This window comes from Giraffa tippelskirchi, chromosome 4, assembly GCF_054371585.1.
Source record: "Giraffa tippelskirchi isolate mGirTip1 chromosome 4, T2T-mGirTip1v1.2.pri, whole genome shotgun sequence".
Classification (NCBI taxonomy): Eukaryota; Metazoa; Chordata; class Mammalia; order Artiodactyla; family Giraffidae; genus Giraffa; species Giraffa tippelskirchi.
Window position 1 is genome coordinate 97,976,668 of NC_137278.1, and position 20,091 is coordinate 97,996,758.

At 41.6% G+C, this 20,091-nt stretch overlaps 1 protein-coding gene across 1 annotated transcript in view; it reads right to left on the minus strand.

Moving 5' to 3' along the window:
* Positions 1 to 20,091, minus strand: part of VWA3B (von Willebrand factor A domain containing 3B) — a 195,169-nt gene that overhangs the window by 141,025 nt on the left and 34,053 nt on the right. The window contains 1 exon segment of the mRNA XM_081484474.1: positions 15,171 to 15,286. Coding sequence (XP_081340600.1) covers positions 15,171 to 15,286 — 116 coding nt within the window.

Consider the following 20,091-nt stretch of genomic DNA (forward strand, 5'->3'; position numbering starts at 1 on the left):
GTCACATCAAGCTGCTGCTTGTCATTTGTACCCGGTATAGACTTTTCAGACTGGCTAGTTCAACATATGAATGAGACCCGGGTCAGGTATGTTTTGACGTATCAGAGGAAGAGCCCACAGAGTACCTGCCACCAAACACCATCTCCCTGTTAAACTTCCTTGTCTCACCTGCAGCATAAAGTCCAGTTGTCAGAGTCCAATTCATTAATCTTTTTAAATTTAATTGATTAAATAAATTATTTTTGACTGTGCTAGGTCTTCATTGCTGCATGCAGCCTTTCTCTAGTTGCAGTGTGTGGGCTTCTCCTTGCAGTAGCTTCTCCAGTTGCAGGCTCAGTAACTGTGGCACATGGGCTTGGTTGTTCCATGGCATATGCAATCTTCCTGGACCAGGGATTGAATCCGTGTTCCCTGCATTGGCAGGTGGACTCTTAACTACTGGACACCAGGGAAGTCCCCATTATTCTATTCATTTGGCAAATATTCATTGAGCACTTAGTATACATGATGAGTGGACACTGTCAAGTGAACAAGGCCCTGCTCCCTGAGCTGGCATTTAAATCCAGGGGTCAAGGCCCGCCAGTACATCCCTTCTAATAGTTTGCCACCATGAACCTGGCCAGAGCACTGTCCTCCCAGCCCTCTAGGGGCCCTGTATCCGCCCTGTGCTCCCAATCGGGGGCTCATAGCCCGCCACTGCACTCACCCAATCCCACCCTTCAATCAAGGCACCAGCCTGATTCCATCATCAAGCTTTGTCCAGCCTCTCCACGAAACATCCACCTGCCTTCTGCTCCTTCTTAATTCCCATGAAATGAACCAGCCACAACTGCAGCTCTCAGTGCTTTTGCTGCCAGGACACACTCTCAGGCTGCACACCATTAGACAGGCTGGCGCCATATGCAATTCCTGGCTGCCTGGCATGTCAACCTCCAATTTCAAAGAGCACAGAGAAGCATCAGGCAGAGATGGTGAATTAGTGTATCCAGACCTTGAATCCAGGCTAATTTAAGTCAATCCTTCACAAACAGAAGGTTTTATTTTTAGTAAGCAGCTGCTAACAACACAGCTCACCACTCAGCACTGTGTCCAGAGCCATCCTGGGGCCGAGAACTGTGATCTACAGCTTTTCTATGATATCAGACTGCAGAGTTGGATTACGGGTTCTGTTTGCAAGGGCCCAATGTCTCTTCTGTCTTTATATCCTCCAAGGCACTCAGCACAGGATCCAGAGTTTCCAGTAAGAATTTCTATCCTTCCTCCTTTTATTTTTTTATGAAGAAACAATGACCGAGTACCTAATACGTTCTTTCCTCAAGGAATTTCACTGTCTCATAACTGACAGCCCCTAATCATGCAAGAAACTCTTCTGAATGGTATATAACAGACTTATATCATTTGAGCATATGGCTATGCCCTAGGTATGCTGGATATTGACAGTGACGTGCCCTAAGGTAGGAAGTTGTTTACTTTTAGATCTTCATGCCACAGCAACAAAAGGTTCACCTCTCCCTCCAATTCCTGAAATATTAGCAATACCAGGGGCAGGAGAAGAAAGGTGATTAAATTAAAACCACTCTCAGCAACTGTGAATCCCAGACCATTCCCTGGGTTGGTTAGTTTGTGGCCCTTTCCCTCTGGCCAGGACTTTTGGGGAGGAACTGGCCCCCCCAGGTGGAGATTCGGCTGACTGCCTGAGCTCTAAATGCCTACTCAGTTTTAAGGATATAAAAAAGCTGAAGATGACTCTCAAAGGCCGAACTTTCAGGAAAACACGGCACATGTCTTTTCAGAAAGTGATGAATCATTTGAAAATAATAATAAACAATGAGGTGATTAAAATTCCAAGAGACTTAAAATTATAATATGGATCTGATAAAAGGGGATATATTACATCCATAAGGGGATTGAAAGTGATGAAATTGGTAGTTTTTGTTCTAATGGAAAAATTCGCACTTCCTTGTGTTAAATTACATATTAAGATATTTTGCTCAGTCTCACCCTATGGAAATTAACCACTAATTAATTTAAAGCAAATAAACTCATTTCACCATCTTGATAAATGTCTAACATTTTCATGGGACAATGAATCTATGTGTTTGACAATCAACACGATGTCTTAAAAGCAATTTCAAATCTCAAGTGTGGGTAACACTTAAGAGTTGGCTATGGTTTCATCTCCTGGGGTCTCTTTCTTCAAAGGGGAACACTATAAAATGCAAATGGAATGCAGTCTAATTGTCCAATATTCACATAGAAAATATGAATATAAATCATCATTCTTCTTCTCATGGTAGAAAGCGAGGAATAAAGGGGTTCCCTGCCCTTAAAGGGACTTACTCTCAGAACTTCCCTGGTGGTCCAGTGGTTACGATTCTATGCTTCCAGCACAGGGGGTGCAGGTTCAATACCTGCTTGGAGAATTAAGATCCCACATGATGTGTAGTGTGGTTTAAAAAAAAGGAGCAGGGGACTTATTCTCTACTTGGGAAAACTAGAATGCAAAGAAATAGAGGAAAACAATAGAATGGGAAAGACTAGAGATCACTTCAAGAAAATTAGAGATACCAAGGGAACATTTCATGCAAAGTTGGGCACAATAAAGGACAGAAGCAGTATGGACCTGACAGAAGCAGAAGATATTAAGAAGAGGTGGCAAGAATACACAGAAGAACTATACAAAACCATCTTAATGACCCAGATAACCACCATGGTGTGATCACTCACCTAGAGCCAGACATCCTGGAATGAGAAGTAAAATGGGCCTTAGGAAGCATCACTATGAACAAAGCTAGTGGAGGTGATGGAATTCAGTTGAGCTATTCCAAATCCTAAATGATGATGCTGTGAAAGTGCTGCACTCAATATGCCAGCAAATTTGGAAAACTCAGTAGTGGCCACAGGACTGGAAAAGGTCAGTTTTCACTCCAATCCCAAAGAAAGACAATGCCAAAGAATGTTCAAACTATCACACAATTGCACTCATCTCACACGCTAGCAAAGTAATGCTCAAAATTCTCAAAGCTAGGCTTCAATAGTACATGAACCGAGAACTTCAAGATGTTCAAGTTGGATTTAGAAAAGGCAGAGGAACCAGAGATTAAATTGCCAACATCCATTGGATCATCGAAAAAGCAAGAGAGTTTTACTTCTGCTTTATTGGTTATGTCAAAGCCTCTGACTGTGTGGATCACAACAAAGTGTGGAAAATTCTTAAAGAGATGGGAATACCATACCACCTTACCTGTCTCCTGAGAAACCTATATGCAGGTCAAGAAGCAATGCTTAGAATCAGACACGGAACAATGGACTAGTTCCAAATTGGGAAAGGAGTATGTCAAGGCTATATACTGTCACCCTGCTTATTTAATTTATATGCAGAGTACATCATGCAAAATGCCGAGCTGGATGAAGCACAAGCTGGAATCAAGATTGCTGAGAGAAATAGCAATAACCTCAGGTATGCAGATGACATCACCATCATGGCAGAAAACGAAGAGGAACTAAAGAGCCTCTTGATGAAAGTGAAAGAGGAGAGTCAAAAAGCTAGCTTAAAACTCAACATTAAAAAAACTAAGATCATGGCAACTAGTCCCATCACTTCATGGCAAATAGTTGGGGAAACAATGGAAACAGTGACAGACTTTATTTTCTTGGGCTCCAAGATCACCATGGATGGTGATTGTAGCCATGAAATTAAAAGATGCTTGCTCCTTGGAAGAAAAGCCATAACAAACCTAAACAGCATATTTAAAAGCAGAGACATTACTTTACCAAAAAAGGTACATCTAGTCAAAGCTATGGTTTTTCCACTAGTCATGTAGGGATGTGAGAGTTGAACCATAAAGAAAGCTGAGTGCCAAATAACTGATGCTTTTGAACTCTGGTGTTGCAGAAGACTCTTGAGAGTCCCTTGGACTACAAGGAGATCAAATCAGTCAATCCTAAAGGAGATCAGTCCTGAATATTCACTGGAAGCACTGATGCTGAAATCTGAAACTCCAATACTTTGGCCACCTGATGTGAACTGACTCATTGGAAAAGACCCTGATGCTGGGAAAGATTGAAGGCAGGAGGAGAAGGGGATGACAGAAGATGAGATAGTTGGATGGCATCACCGACTCGATGGACATGAATCTGAGCAAACTCCAGGAGTTGCTGATGGACAGGGAAGCTAGGCATGCTGCAGTCCATGGGGTGGCAAAGAGCTGGACATGACTGAGCGACTGAAGTGAACTGAACTGAACTGAGACCATCGCATATATCAGGTGAAGGTGTGACCTAAGGGAAGAAGAAGATTGAGTGTAGGTAGGCAATTCTTAAACCTTAAACTGAGATCCTATACTTATGATGGGAAATTAAATTACCAAGTGGAAGCAAAATTGATATCCGAAGAGTTTGGGGTTCCCTGAATAGGAACTTTGTCTTCTATTCCTTTTGAATTTCCTCCTCACCCCTACTGAGACTCCAAAGCACACAGAAGGCATTTAATAAGTGCTTAATTAACCAGAGGACTGTCTCAGAGCAGTATTAAGAAATCCAAAGCATGCTATTATTAGAAGGAGCAGGACTTTGGACATAATTAAAGTCTCAGACTCGTAAACTGTAATGTGGCAACAGTTTTGGAAATGCAGCTGCTCCAGCTCCATCTACTGAATTAAACTGAGTTCTCAGGAGCAGGAAGGAGACCTCTGAACCGCTCTCAGTAAACCATAAACAGGCACCAGTCGGTGCTTCTAAATTAAATTACAGCTAGAAACAAAGAAGTGATGCCAAGTCTGAGTGATGGGCTCGCAAACTTTAAATATCTAATTCAAGATCACAATGTCTTCCAAGGATAAGGACTTGGTTGCTTTTTCTCCTTAAGCCAGACAGCCAGAACATACCTTAAAATAAATAAATTTTGGTTTTGTAATACCTAGTTTCTTTCATGCATTTTTCCTACACCAACACACAAAAAAGTTTAGTTTCCAAAGGTAGAATCAGCCAAATTTTTACAGCCACACCATTTTTGGACTTCAGAACAATACTGTGGAGCAGAATAGATTTCCTAACACCATTTTTGCCAGGCATATTGGACACAAAAACACTCTCAGAAAATCATCATCTTTTCCTATTACCTGAAATTCACTCCTTTTCTATTTCTTTTTTTTTTTCATCCCCCACCTTTTTTTTCCCCACACTATACAGCATGGGGGATATCTTAGTTCCCTGACCAGGGATTGAACCCACACCCCCTGCAGTGGCATCTCAGCATCTTAACCACTGGACTGCAATGGAATTTCCTTTTTTCCCATATTTTTTAAATTGAGATATAGTTATGCTATACAGTAAGTCTTTGTTGTTTATTTATTGTATATATAGTCATGTGTATCTGCTAATTCCAAACTCCTTATTTATCCCTCCTCCACCCTCTCCCTCTTGGTAATCACAAATTTGTTTTCAATATCTATGAATCTATTTCTGTTTTATAAACAAGTTCATTTGTATCTATTTTTAGATTCCATATATAAGTGATATCATATGACACTTGTCTTTCTCTGACTTCACTTAGTATGATAGTCTCTAGGTCTGTGCATATAAAGTTAACTAATACCTGACAAAGGAGCCAAGAATCCTCAATAGAAAAATTATAGTCTCTTCAATAAATGGTGTTGGGAAAACTGAATATTCACATGTAGAAGAATGAAACTGGACCTCTATCTTATACCACTCATCAAATCAACTCTAAATGGATTAAAGGCTTAAACATAAGTAATTTAAACATTTTGAAACTGTAAAACTACTAGAAGAAAACATAGGGGAAAAGCCCCTTGATACAGGTTTTGGCAACAATTTTTTGGTATATGACACCTACAGAACAAGCAACAAAAGCAGAAATAAATAAGTGGGGCTATATCAGACTAAAAATTGTCTGCATAGAGAAAGAAACTATCAGTAAAACAAAAGGCAACCTACAGAATGTAAGTATAATAGATATTTACCAACCTTTTATCTTAGGAAGAGTTAATACAGAAAATGTAAAGGAATTCAAACAACTTAACAGAAAAACATAAACAATCCAATTAAAATGGGTAAACAACTTGAATAGATATTTTTCCAGAGAAGACATACAAATGGTCAACAGATACATGAAAAGGTGCTCAACATCACTAATTATCAGGGAAAGACAAATCAATACCACAAGATATCACCGCAAACCTGTTAGAATGCCTATTTTAAAAAGATAACAGTGTTGGTGAGAATGTAAAGAAAAGGCAACATTTGTGCACTGTTGGTGGGAAATGTAAACTTGTGAAGCCACTACAAAAAAACAGGATGGAGGTTCCTCAAGAAACTGAAAATAGAACTATCATATGATCCAGCAATCCCACTTCTGGATATATAACCAAACAACATGAAATTACTGTCTTAAAGAGACATCTGTACTCCCATGCTCATAGCAGCATTATTTACAACAGTCATAACATGGAAATAACCTAATTATCCACTGACAGATGAATGGATTTAGAAAATGTGATTTTACATTTTATTTTTTACGGGTATAAAAATTTAAAACATGTATCTATGCAATATTAATCAGTCATGAGAGAGAAGGAAATCTTATCATTTGTAACAACATGAATGAACCTTGAGGGCAGCTAAGTGAAATAAATTAGAAAGACAAATGCTATTATGATCTCACTTATATGTGAAAACAAAAAAAGCCAAAGTTGTAGAAAGAGAAAGTAGAATGGTGGTTGTCAGGGGCTGGGGGTGAGAGAAATGGAGAGAAATTTGTCAAAGGGTACAAATTTCTAGTTATTAGATGAATAAATCCTGGAGATCTAATGTACAATGTGGTGACTATATTTAACACTACTGTATTATACACTTGAAGGTTACTAAGAGAATAGATACTGAATGCTCTCAAAACACAAAAAATGTAATTATGTGAGGTGATGGATGCTTTAGCTAAGCTTATTGTGAAATCATTTCACAATATATGTGTATCACGTCATCACACTATACATCTTAAACTTTCACAATACTATATGTCAATTATATCTCAATAAAGCTTGGTGGAATAAAAGAAACTCCTGGGAAACCAGGCAAAAAGATAAGTCACTTATGAAAGAAAAAAACTCAAGCTGGCCTTGGAGTTCTTCTCGGCAGCATGATCTATGAGACGATACTGCAGCACAACCCGTAACACACACAAGACAAACAAAATGTGAGCCAGAGCTTTCCATCCAGCCAAGATGTCTCAAGTATAAAGAGGTAGAAAAGAACATTTGGAAACACTGGGGATATTTTTCCTCTGATTCCCTCCTTGAAGAAACTATTAGAAGATAAACTTTAGCCAACCAAGGGATGGCTTGGGAAACCAAAGCAGATGGACTGCAAGTGAGAACTAAATGTACTTAATAGAAGAATTAAAACAAACATGAGAATTGGAATGACAGAAGTAAAGGTAAAAAAATTCAGTCTTTAAGTTGCTTACCTGGGGGTAATAACAGTAGAGTAACCCACAGGATGATGATGGTTATGACAATAACAAGTTATAAATTATTGACTGGTTAACTATGTACCAGGTACTGCTTAAAACACTGTGTGTGCATGTGTATATACACACAGTGTTTTATACAGTGTATATACACACACGCACACACATATATATATAAATATATTCCTAACAACCCATAAGGTGAACATGATCGTGCGTGCTGCATGCTCAGTCACTTCAGTTGTGTCCCACTCTGCGACCCCATGGACTGTAGCCCACCAGGCTCCTCTGCCCGTGGGATTCTCCAGGCAAGGATACTGGAGTGGGTTGCCATGCGCTCCCCCAGGGGATCTTCCTGGCCGAAGGATTGAACCCAAGTCTCTTATGCCTCCTGCAAAGGAAGGTGGCTTCTTTGCCACTAGTGCCATGTGGAAAGCCCCAAACATCATCATCTCCATTCATAAATAAGAAAGCTAAAGATCAGATTAGTTAAGTACCTTAACTAAGATCACACAACTAAGTGATAAATCCAAACCTAGATCTGGCTCCAAAGTCTGGGCCTTTGATTTTACTGCATTTGAGTTCCCTGAACATAGTACAACACCTTATTTCTCTACGCTTACTCAACATTTAACACAAATAATATAATATACAGCAATATGCTTCCCAGGTGGCACAGGTGTCAAGAATCCACCTGCCAGTGCAGGAGATGCAAAAGATGCGGTTTGATCCCTGGGTCTGGAAGATCCCCTGGAGAAGGAAATGGCAACCCACTCCAGTATTCTTTCCTGGAGAATCCCATGGACAGAGGAGCCTGGTGGGCTACAGTCCATGGGGTCATAAAGAGTTGGACATGACTGAGCAACTGAGCACATGGCACATAAACAGTAATATAATATAGTATAATATAATAATAATTTATTAGTCCCATTTTATAGATGAGAAAAGGAAGTAGAAAGGTTAAATAACTTTCCCAAAGTTACACAGCTATTTAAATGATGATGCAGCTAGTGTGGCTCTAGAGCAATACAATCCAATACTAATTCAATAGGTGAACCACATACATAATTTCTAATTTCCTAGTAGCCACAATTAAGTTAGAAAGAACTTAATTTTATCAATATATTTGATGTAATGCATATTTTTATGTTATCAGTTTGCCATTTCAGTTCAGTTCAGTTCAGTCTCTCAGTCGTGTCCGACTCTTTGCGACCCCATGAATCGCAGCACGCCAGGCCTCCCTGTCCATCACCAACTCCCGGAGTCCACCCAAACCCATGTCCATTGAGTCAGTGATACCATCCAACCATCTCATCCTCTGTCATCCTCTTCTCCTCCTGCCCCCAATCCTACCCAGCATTAGGGTCTTTTCCAATGAGTCAACTCTTTGCATGAGGTGGCCAAAGTATTGGAGTTTCAGCTTCAACGTCAGTCCTTCCAATGAACACCCAGGATTGATCTCCTTTAGGATGGATTGACTGGATCTCCTTGCAGTCCAAGGGACTCTCAAGAGTCTTCTCCAACACCACAGTTCAAAAGCATCAATTCTGCGGCGCTCAGCTTTCTTCACCGTCCAACTCTCACATCCATACATGACCACTGGAAAAACCATAGCCTTGACTAGATGGACCTTTGTTGACAAAGTAATGTCTCTGCTTTTAAATATGCTATCTAGGTTGGCCATAACCTTCCTTCCAAGGAGTAAGTGTCTTTTAATTTCATGGCTGCAATCACCATCAGCAGTGATTTTGGAGCCCCAAAAAATAAAGTCTGACACTGTTTCCCCATCTATTTCCCATGAAGTGATGGGACCAGATGCCATGATCTTAGTTTTCTGAACGTTGAGCTTTAAGCCAACTTTTTCACTCTCCTCTTTCACTTTCATCAAGAGGCTCTTTAGTTCTTCTTCACTTTCTGCCACAAGGGTGGTGTCATCTGCATATCTGAGGTTATTGATATTCTCCTGGAAATCTTGATTCTAGCTTGTGTTTCTTCCAGCCCAGTGTTTCTCATGATGTACTCTGTATATAAGTTCGCATATGATTTGACATTTAATCTATATTAAATAGATTTCGTGATAACTTACATTTTTTCATGTGGTAATTTGCATTTTCCCCACTCAGTTTTTGAGATTCTAGATGTATTTTTCACTTACAGCACATCAGCTTTTTTTTTTTTTGCCATTAGGTGCAGTTTGTGGGATTTCAGTTCCCGGAGCAGGGACTGAACTGGGGCCCCCAGCAGTGAAAGCACGGAATCCTAATCACTGGACCACCAGGGCATTTCTGGATTCAAATTGGATTCACACTTCAATGCTCACTAGCCACATGTAGACGGTGGCTCCCATACTGAACAGAGTAGATCCAAACCTACGTGTGTCACCAATTTAATAGCATGCCAACTCTCCATTTTCCATTCTCCAACACTGATTCTTGAAGTGTTATTTTATAAAATAAAAAATAGCAACTGGATATATAATCTTCCTTCAGAGAAAGCTCATCCTGGGGTTAAGGTTTCACCTCTATAAAAGATCATATTTATGCTTATCGTTCAGTTCAGTTCAGTCACTCAGTTGTGTCCAACTCTTTGCTACCCAAGGACTGCAGCATGCCAGGCTTCCCTGTCCATCACCAATTCCTGGAGTTTGCTCAAACTCATGTCCATTGCGTCAGTGATGCCATCCAACCATCTCATTATCTGTCATCCCCTTTTCCTCCTGCCTTCAATCTTTCCCAGCATCAGAGTCTCTTCCAATGAGTCAGTTCTTCGCATCAGGTAGCCAAAGTATTGGAGCTTCAGCTTCAGCATCAGTCCTTCCAGTGAATATTCAGGACTCATCTCCTTTAGGATTGACTGATTTGATCTCCTTGCAGTCCAAGGGACTCTCAAGAGTCTTCTCCAACACATGTTCAAAAGTATCAGTTCTTTGGCACTCAGCTTTCTTTATGGTCCAACTCTCACATCCAAACATGACAACTGGAAAAACCATAGCTTTGACTAAACAGAACTTTGTTGGAAAAGTAATGGCTCTACTCTTTAATATGCTGTCTAGGTTGGTCATAGCTTTTCTTCCAAGAAGCAAGCGTCTTTTAATTTCACAGCTGCAGTCACCACCTGCAGTGATTTTGGAGCCCAAGAAAATAAAGTCTGTCACTGTTTCCATTGTTTCCCCATCTATTTGCCATGAAGTGATGGGACCAGTTGCCATGATCTTAGTTTTTTGAATGTTGAGTTTTAAGGCAGCTTTCACTCTCCTCTTTCACTTTCATCAAGAAGCTCTTCAGTTCCTCTTTGCTTTCTGCTATAAGGGTGGTGTCATCAGCATATCTGAGATTATTGCTATTTCTCCCGGCAATCTTGATTCCAGCTTGTGCTTAATCCAGTCTAGCATCTCACATGATGTACTCTACATGTAAGTTAAATAAGCAAGGTGACAATACAACGTCTTGGTGTACTCCTTTCCATGTTCCATGTCTAGTTCTAACTGTTGCTTCTTGACCTGCATACAGGTTTCTCAGGAGGCAGGTAAGGTGGTCTGGTATTCCCATCTTTTTAAGAATTTTCCAGTTTGTTGTGACACACGCAGTCAATGAAACAGAAGTAGATGTTTTTCCTGAAACTCTCTTGCCTTTTCTATGATCTAACAGATGTTGGCCATTTAATCTCTGGTTCCTCTGCCTTTTCTAAATCCAACTTGAACATTTGGAAGTTCTTGGTTCACATACTGTTGGAAGCCTAGCTTTGAGAATTTGGGGCATTACTTTGCTAGCATGTGAGATGAGTGCAATTGTGTGGTAGTTTAAACATTCTTTGGCATTGTCTTTCTTTGGGACTGGAAAGAAAACTAACCTTTTCCAGTCCTGTGGCCACTACTGAGTTTTCCAAATTTGCTGGCATATTGAGTACAGCACTTTCATAGCATCATGTTTTAGGATTTGAAATAGCTCAACTGAATTCCATCACCTCCACTAGCTTTGTTCATAGTGATGCTTCCTAAGGCCCATTTTACTTCTCATTCCAGGATGTCTGGCTCTAGGTGAGTGATCATACCATGGTGGTTATCTGGGTCATTAAGATCTTTTTTGTATAGTTCTTCTGTGTATTCCTGCCACCTCTTCTTAATATCTTCTGCTTCTGTTAGGTCCATACTGTTTCTGTTCTTTATTCTGCCCATCTTTGCATGAAATGTTCCCTTGGTATCTCTAATTTTCTTGAAGAAATCTCTAGTCTTTCCCATTATATATTTTTCCTCTATGTGTATCATTGGATCATATTTTTTATGTTCATCTCTTCTCCCTGTATTTTTCTCTTCCCCATCTCCTTTCTCCACATTGACACAGGTATCAGCAACACAGCAAAGTTGCCCAAAAAAAGGCAAAGCAGAAAGATGAAACAGCCTGCAAGACATTCTGGCTTTTTCTATTCAAGCCTAACCCAGCCCCCCACCCCCTGAGGAGAGGTGCTGAGGTTTACAAAGCAGGAAGCTTTAAGAAGCAGTAGGAAGAGAAGCGTTATCCCAGATTAAAAGGAGATTCCCTTGTGGCTCAGCTGGTAAAGAATCCCCTTGCAATGCGTGAGACGTGGGTTCAATCCCTGGGTTGGGAAGATCCCTTGGAGAAGGGAAAGGCTACCCAATCCAGTATTCGAAGATCCCTTGGAGAAGGGAAAGGCTACCCACTCCAGTATTCTGGCCTGGAGAATTCCATGGACTGTATAATCCATGGTGTCACAAAGAGTCGGATACAACTGATTGACTTTCACTTTCACTTTCCCCTTGGCTTGGGGAAGAAGAGAAGAGCATCCTGGAATAAGGTGAGAACTGGCTCTGAGTCTCTGCAGCACCCTGGGACAAAGGCCCAGGGTGAATGGTGGAGGGGGTAGAGTCTACAACGAACTCCCACATCCAAAGCCACCATGCACAGGAGCAGCAGAGAACTGCTCAGCATGGAGTGGCCATAAGACAGGCACAAGGGATATTTATAGGGCAATTTGCAGGAACAGATGTCCAACTACTTGAGTCGCCTCCTGATGCCTTAGCACTGCCGAGGATCTCCAAGCTGTGGGAAAAGCTCAGGAGTCATCCCTGGGAATGAGTGGGGTTAACTTTCCTCTAATCTGCTGCGATAGTAGGGCATTGGAATCAAGTATTAAACTGAATTCTAGAAACCAAAGATAGTGGCCATCCTTGGACTTGCACCCTATACACACACAAAGAGAGAATGGAATATTATTTAGCCTTTAAACAGAAGGAAATTCTGACACCTGCTATAACATGGATGAGCCCTGAGGACAGGTGCTAAGTAAAATTAGCCAGTCACAAAATGACACATGCTGTGTGATTCCAATTAACTAGAGCAGTCCAATTCAGAAACAGAGAGTAGAATGGTAAATGTGGGGGGCAGGGCTGTGGAGAGGGAGAAATGGAGAGTTTTTTTAATGGGTAGAGTTTCAGTTTTCCAAGAGGGACAGAGTTCTGGAGATGGTTGCACAACACAGTGAAGGTACTTCACACTCCTGAGTTTAGAGAATGTACTTAACACTTTAAAAATGGTTCAGATGATAAATTTTGTTTGGCTGTGCCGCTTGGCATATGAGATCCTAGTTCCCCGACCTGGAATCGAACCTATGCCCCCTGCAGCATGGTGTCTTAACTACTAGCATGTCAAGGAAGTCCTTAAGATGATAAATTTTATGTTATGTACATTTTACAACAGTTTTTAAAAACTATTATCTTGACTACAGAGGTTTATAGCCTTGATGTAGCGCATGGGGTGAGGGGAACTCATGCTCTGGAAACCTCAAAGTCGGAAACAGCAGGACATTTCTTTCAGTTGCCAGTTCACTTCTCTGAGCACTGTTCCTCCAGCCCCTCACTTGACAGTATGTCTTTTCTACAGAACAGAAGCCGGAATTATCTCCGGAGGAGACTAGAGAGGGCCTGAAGAAGCTCGTAACTGATAAATGCTTGAGACAGATGATGGAGAGACAGGGAGGGGGAACTGATCAGGGCAAGATTGGAGAACTGTCTCTGAGCCTGAGTGAGGCTGAAAACCACACATTTTCCAAACCAAAACCATCTCAAGGATTTCTGGGCAGTTTTTTTTTGAGTAGGAGAGGTAGGTTCTGAAATGCTGGCATTTCTAGGACACTGTGAAGGATTGAAGGGACAAGATCACATATTTAGGATTTGGGACTCTCTCCCCAATTCAGAACATGTGATCACTGAAATGGCATTAGAATGGCAGGCCACGCCCTGAGGACCTCATTCTAAGAAAAATGTTTTTATCTGTAATATGATTTGTATGCTTCAAGGGCATTGGAAAGATTGTAGTTGCTGAAAATGTAAGCTATGCAGACAGAGATGCTTCCCTTTATAACAAGTTGCCAAGGAACACATAGGCCTGAATTTAACCCCATTTACGGTCACTGGTGCGCCTTGGGGAGCTGGCGACATCTCACATTCTTTACCTTGATTGATTCATTGCCCACTAGGTTTAATCTTGTAAATTACCTTCAAAGGCAAGGCATACATCCTAAATTAATGTTTTCCTTAGATTAGCATCAATCTTGCTTATCAACTGATGTTTTCTCAAATCCCCTGGAGATGTCCACCTCACCATCAGAGCAAAGGTGTAAGTGACCCAAAGCAGTGACCCTGATGAGCTCAACTGGAACCTCTCCCCTGTTCTGGGGTGACCCAGAATCTGAACTCACAAAGTGTGTGTCAACCCCGGAGCTGCGAATGCAAGTGGCTAAAACACAGTCCCAGGGCCCTTCTCTCTGGAGCCTCTGCGACACTGTTATGTAAACAGAGGAAACTTGCAAGCATGTGTACCCTGCACTTCTTCCCCAGCCCCAAACTAACCCCAAAGAATAGTTCCTGGCTGTTTGAAGCTAGAAATCTCTCTGATGATTATTATAAATAAGCGGGAAGATAGGGGTCAGGATAGGCTTTCTCAGACTTCTGATACCCTCTGTGCTGGGTCATCTCACATTCCCACAGGAGCTAACTTCCCTGCTCTGCTCCTCTCAGTGGTGTTTACCCAGTGTATTTGGAGCTTGGCAATTTCATCAGTTCCCCAAAGAAACTCCCATCTCCTGCTTTCAGAGGAAGCTTCTAGAACTGGATTCCTGAATCACAGTACTATTTCTCACTTATTTCCTGAGCTTGTTCTCAATGCCTATTAAACTCTCTGGTCACATCTTTTGAATGAAAGAGGAAGTTCATTCAGCCTCCAGAGTTTCCTGTATGCCCTTGGCCCTCACAAGAGGCAGGATCATCCAGCATGTACATCTAGAAGCACTGCCATCCCTGACGAGGAGGCAGCAGAAAACCCACAAGAAGTGCAGGCATCCTCATTATAGCTTCCAGACAACCCGGGCCACAGAGCAGCTCTGCCTGTCCAAGAATGAAGACCGCACTGACACGCCTGGGGCCATGTCTCTAGAAGTTTCCCAAGTTAGGAAACACATCTCACTGAGGTTACTTCCTCAGGTAATGCACTTGTGCCTGGTTGCCAGGCTGCCAAATTCTCCATTAGCATCTATGAACTCTGCCCTTGTGCCACATGAATAATACAAAAGATATGGTTAGTCCCTTTCCCTCGTGCTTTATTTTTCAAGGCTAGGGATCATCTGGATTTATTAAGACATAAAGTACATGCTTCTTTTTGACCCCAGATACCTGGAGGGAGTTTTCCTTTCAGTTTCCTTGAATTCCAAGTAATCACACTGTCACCATCCTTAATGGGAAAGACAGGAAATTCTACACACTCTGTTCTCTCTGCAAATGCATGGAATCTGAAATAGGAAGAGATTGTCACATTAGGCTAGTAAGTGCACATGTCTATTCATTCTCCCAAGGCTGTGAATTTGCTCTTCTGTGCTGCTAAGAATCTTCCAAGTGTTCACTGCTCTCCCCTGTACCTTGTCAATTCCCACAAACAAAAGACAGGAAGGTGGAACAGAACAGAGAATTGAGAAGCCATTGGGATTTTAACTGATGACTCTTCTGTTCATTAGAGGACATTTAGCTCAACCAAATGGTATTTACTGATCCTAGAAAAATGACACCCTGTGCTGAGATTTATTCTTTTGTTCCCAGGGTTTCATCATGTCAGCACAGTTTTGACAGCCAAGAAGCTAATGAGGAGCCAGACAGTGCCCACAGTCCTGGAGGCTCAGTGTTGAAAGTTGGTGATAACAGGCACCATTGGCTCATTTGATGGGCTGCTGATGGGCTTCAGTCAGCTTTAACTCAGAAAACACACACTACCCCCAGGACCTGAGCATAAGGACTAATGAAAAGAAGTCGGTGTGGGTGAGTTTTTAAGGCCTGACTCCTCTAAGTGAGGTCCCAGGAGTAGCAGCATCACCTGGGAGCTGGCTAGGGATGCATATTCCTGGGCCCCACCTGGATTCACTGAGTCAGAACTTGCACTTTAACAAGGTCCCTGGGGCAGTTCCATGTAGCTTAAAGCTCAAAAATCGCCTGTGTACCAATGTTCATGGTGCACTATTTACCCTAGCCAAGACATGGAAGCAACCTAGGTGTCCATCAATAGATGAATGAATAAAGAAGATGTGGTACATATATACAATGGAATGTTATTCAGCCATAAAAATAATGAAACAATGCCATTCGCAGCACCATGGATGGACCTAGAGGTTATGATATGAAGTGAAATAAGTCAGAAAGATAAACATTGTATGATACCACTTATAGGCAAAGGATAAAGGGAAAGATATAACCAACTGAATGCAGAGTTCCAAAGAATAGCAAGGAGAGATAAGAAAGACTTCTTAAGTGAACAATGCAAAGAAACAGAGGAAAACAATAGAATTAGAAACACTGGAGATCTCTTCAAGAAAATATCAAGAGATATCAAGGGAACATTTCACACAAAGATGGGCACAATAAAGGACAGAAATGGTATAAATCTAACAGAAGCAGAAGGTACTAAGAAGAGGTGGCAAGAATACACAGAACTGTACAAAAAAGGTCTTAATGACCTGGATAACCATGATGGTTTAATCACTCAATGAGAGCCAGACACCCTGGACTGTAAAGTCAAGTGGGCCTTAGGAAGCGTTGTTGTTGTTCAGTCACTAAGTTGTGTCTGATTCTTTGTGACACCATGGACTGCAGCATGCCAGGTTTCCCTGTCTCCCACCATCTCCCAGAGTTTGCCCAAGTTCATGTCCATTGCCTTGGTGATGCCATCCAAACATCTAATCCTCTGTCACCCTCTTCTCCTTCTGCCTTCAATCTTTCCCAACATCAAGATCTTTTCCAGTGAGTCAGCTCTTCGAATCAGGTGGCCAAAGTATTAGAGCTTCCACTTCAACATCAGTCCTTCTAGTGAATATTCAGAGTTGATTTCCTTTAGGATTGACTGGTCTGACCCACCTGCTGCCCAAGGGATTCTCAAGTCTTCTCCAACACCACAGCTCAAAAGTGACAATTCTTCAGCACTCTGACTCCTTTAAGGTCCAGTTCTCACAACCATCAGCTCAGTTCAGTTCAGTCACTCAGTCGTGTCCAGTGCTTTGTGACCTCATGGACCACTGCATGCCAGGCTTCCCTGTCCATCACCAACTCCCAGAGCTTACTCAAACTCCTGTCCATTAAGTCGGTGATGCCATCCAACTATCTCATCCTCTGTTGTCCCCTTCTCTCTTGCCTTCAATCCTTTCCAGCATCAGGGTCTTTTCAAATGAGTCAGTTCTTCCCATCCAGTGACCAAAGTATTGGAGTTTCAGCTTCAGCATCAGTCCTTCCAATGAATATTCAGGGCTGATCTCCTTTAGGATAGACTGGTTGGATCTCCTTGCAGTTCAAGAGAGTCTCAAGACTCTTCTCCAACACCACAGTTCAAAAGCATCAATTCTGTGGTGCTCAGCTTTCTTTATGGTCCAACTGTCACATCCATACATGACTACTGGAAAAACCATAGCTTTAACTAGATGGACCCTTCTTGGCAAAGTAATGTCTCTGCTTTTAAATATGCTATCTAGGTTGGCCATAACCTTCCTTCCAAGGAGTAAGTGTCTTTTAATTTCATGGCTGCAATCACCATCAGCAGTGATTTTGGAGCCCCCAAAAATAAAGTCTGACACTGTTTCCACTGTTTCCCCATCTATTTCCCATGAAGTGATGGGACCAGATGCCATGATCTTAGTTTTCTGGACGTTGAGCTTTAAACCAACCTTTTCACTTTCCTCTTTCACTTTCATCAAGAGGCTCTTTAGTTCTTCTTCACTTTCTGCCATAAGGGTGGTGTCATCTGCATATCTGAGGTTATTGATATTTCTCCTAGCAATCTTGATTCCAGCTTTTGTTTCTTCCAGCCTGGCATTTCTCATGATGTACTCTGTATATAAGTTAAATAAGCAGGGTGACAATATACAGCCTTGACGTACTCCTTTTCCTATTTGGAACCAGTCTGTTGTTCCAAGCTAGAATATGTCCAGTTCTAATTGTTACTTCCTGACCTGCATACAGGTTTCTCAAAAGACAGGTCAGATGGTCTGGTATTCCCATCTCTTTCAGAATTTTCCACAGTTTATTGTGATCCACGTAGTCAGAGGCTTTGGCATAGTCAATAAAGCAGAAATAGATGTTTTTCTGGAACTCTCTTGCTTTTTCAATGATCCAGCGGATGTTGGCAATTTGATCTCTGGTTCCTCTGCCTTTTCTAAAACCAGCTTGAACATCTGGAAGTTCATGGTTCACGTATTGCTGAAGCCTGGCTTGGAGAATTTTGAGCATTACTTTACTAGCATGTGAGATGAGTGCAATTGTGCAGTAGTTTGAGCATTCTTTGGCATTGCCTTTCTTTGGGATTGGAATGAAAACTGACCTTTTCCATTCCTGTGTCCACTGCTGAGTTTTCCAGATTTGCTGGCATATTGAGTACAGCACTTTCACAGCATCATCTTAGGATTTCAAATAGCTCAAATGAATTCCACCATCTCTACTGTTTTGTTTGCAGTGATGTTTCATAAGGCCCACTTGACTTCTCATTCCAGGATGTCTGGCTCTAGGTGAGTGATCACACCGTTGTGGTTATCTGGGTCATGAAGATCTGCCTTGACTATATGGAACTCTGTCAGCAAAGTGAAGTCTTTGCTTTTTAACACATTGTCTAGGTTTGTCATAGCTTTCCCGCCAAGAAGCAATAGTCTTCTAATTTCATGCTGCAGTCACCATTTGCAGTGCTTTTAGAACCCAAGAAGAGGAAATGTGTCACTGCTTCCCACCCTTTCCCTTTCTATTTGCCATGAAGTGATGGGACCGGATATGATCTTAGTTTTTTTAATACATAGTTTTAAGCTGGCTTTTTCACTCTCCTCCTTCACCCTCATCAAGAGGTTCTTTTGTTCCTCTTCACTTTATACCATTAAAGTAGTATCATCCACATATCTGAGGTTGTCGATATTTCTCCTGGCGATCTTGATTCCAGCTTGTAACTCATCTAGTCTGGCATTTCTCATCATGTGCTGTGCATATAAGTTAAATAAACAGCCTTGTCATACTCCTTCTTAATCCTGAACCAGTCTGTTGTTCCATACAAGGTTCTAACTGTTGCTTCTTAACTGGCATACAGGTTTCTCAGGAGACAGGTAAGATGGTCAGGTATTGCCATCTCTTTAAGAGTTTTCCAGTTTTTTATGATCCCCTTCATGGATCACTGCCTTGTCATGGCGAGCGGGCTTGTGTAACTTAATGAAGCAATGAGCCATGCTGTGCAGGGCCACCCAAGATGGACAGATCATAGTGGACAGTTCTGACAAAACATGGTCCACTGGAGGAGGGAATGGCAAACCACCTCAGTATACCTGCAATGAGAACACCATGAACTGTATAAATAGGAAGGATTAGTAGGAACAAAGCTAGTGGAGGTGATGGAATTCCAGTTGAGCTATTTAAAATCCTAAAAGATGAAGCTGTGAAAGTGCTGCACTCAACATGTCAGCAAATTTGGAAAACTCAGCAGTGGCCACAGGACTAGAAAAGGTCAGTTTTATTTCCAATCCCAAAGAAGGGCAATGCCAAAGAATGTTCAAACTATTGCACAATTGCGCTCATCTCACACGCTAGGAAGATAATGCTCAAAATTCTTTCAGCTAGGCTTCAACAGTACATGAACCAAGAACTTCAGATGTACAAGCTATATTTAGAAAAGGCAGAGGAATGAGAGATCAAATTGCCAACATCCATTGGATCATAGAAAAAGCAAGAGAATTAAAAAAAAAATCTGCTTCATTGACTATGCTACAGCCTTTGACCATGTGGGTCACAACAAACTGTGGAAAATTCTTAAAGAGATGGGAATACCACCTGATCCTGGGAAAGACTGAGGACAGGAGGAGAAGGAAGTGACAGAGAATGGGATTGTTGGATGGCATCACTGACTCAAAGGACATGGGTTTGGGTGGACTCCGGGAGTTGGTGATGGACAGGGAGGCCTGGCGTGCTGCAGTCCATGGTGTCGCAAAGAGTCAGATATGACTGAGTGACTGAACAACAACAACAGAGGCGCAAAGGTGAATGGAAACTCAAGACTCCTGGAAAGAGAAGAACAGAGAAACCAATTTTCTGG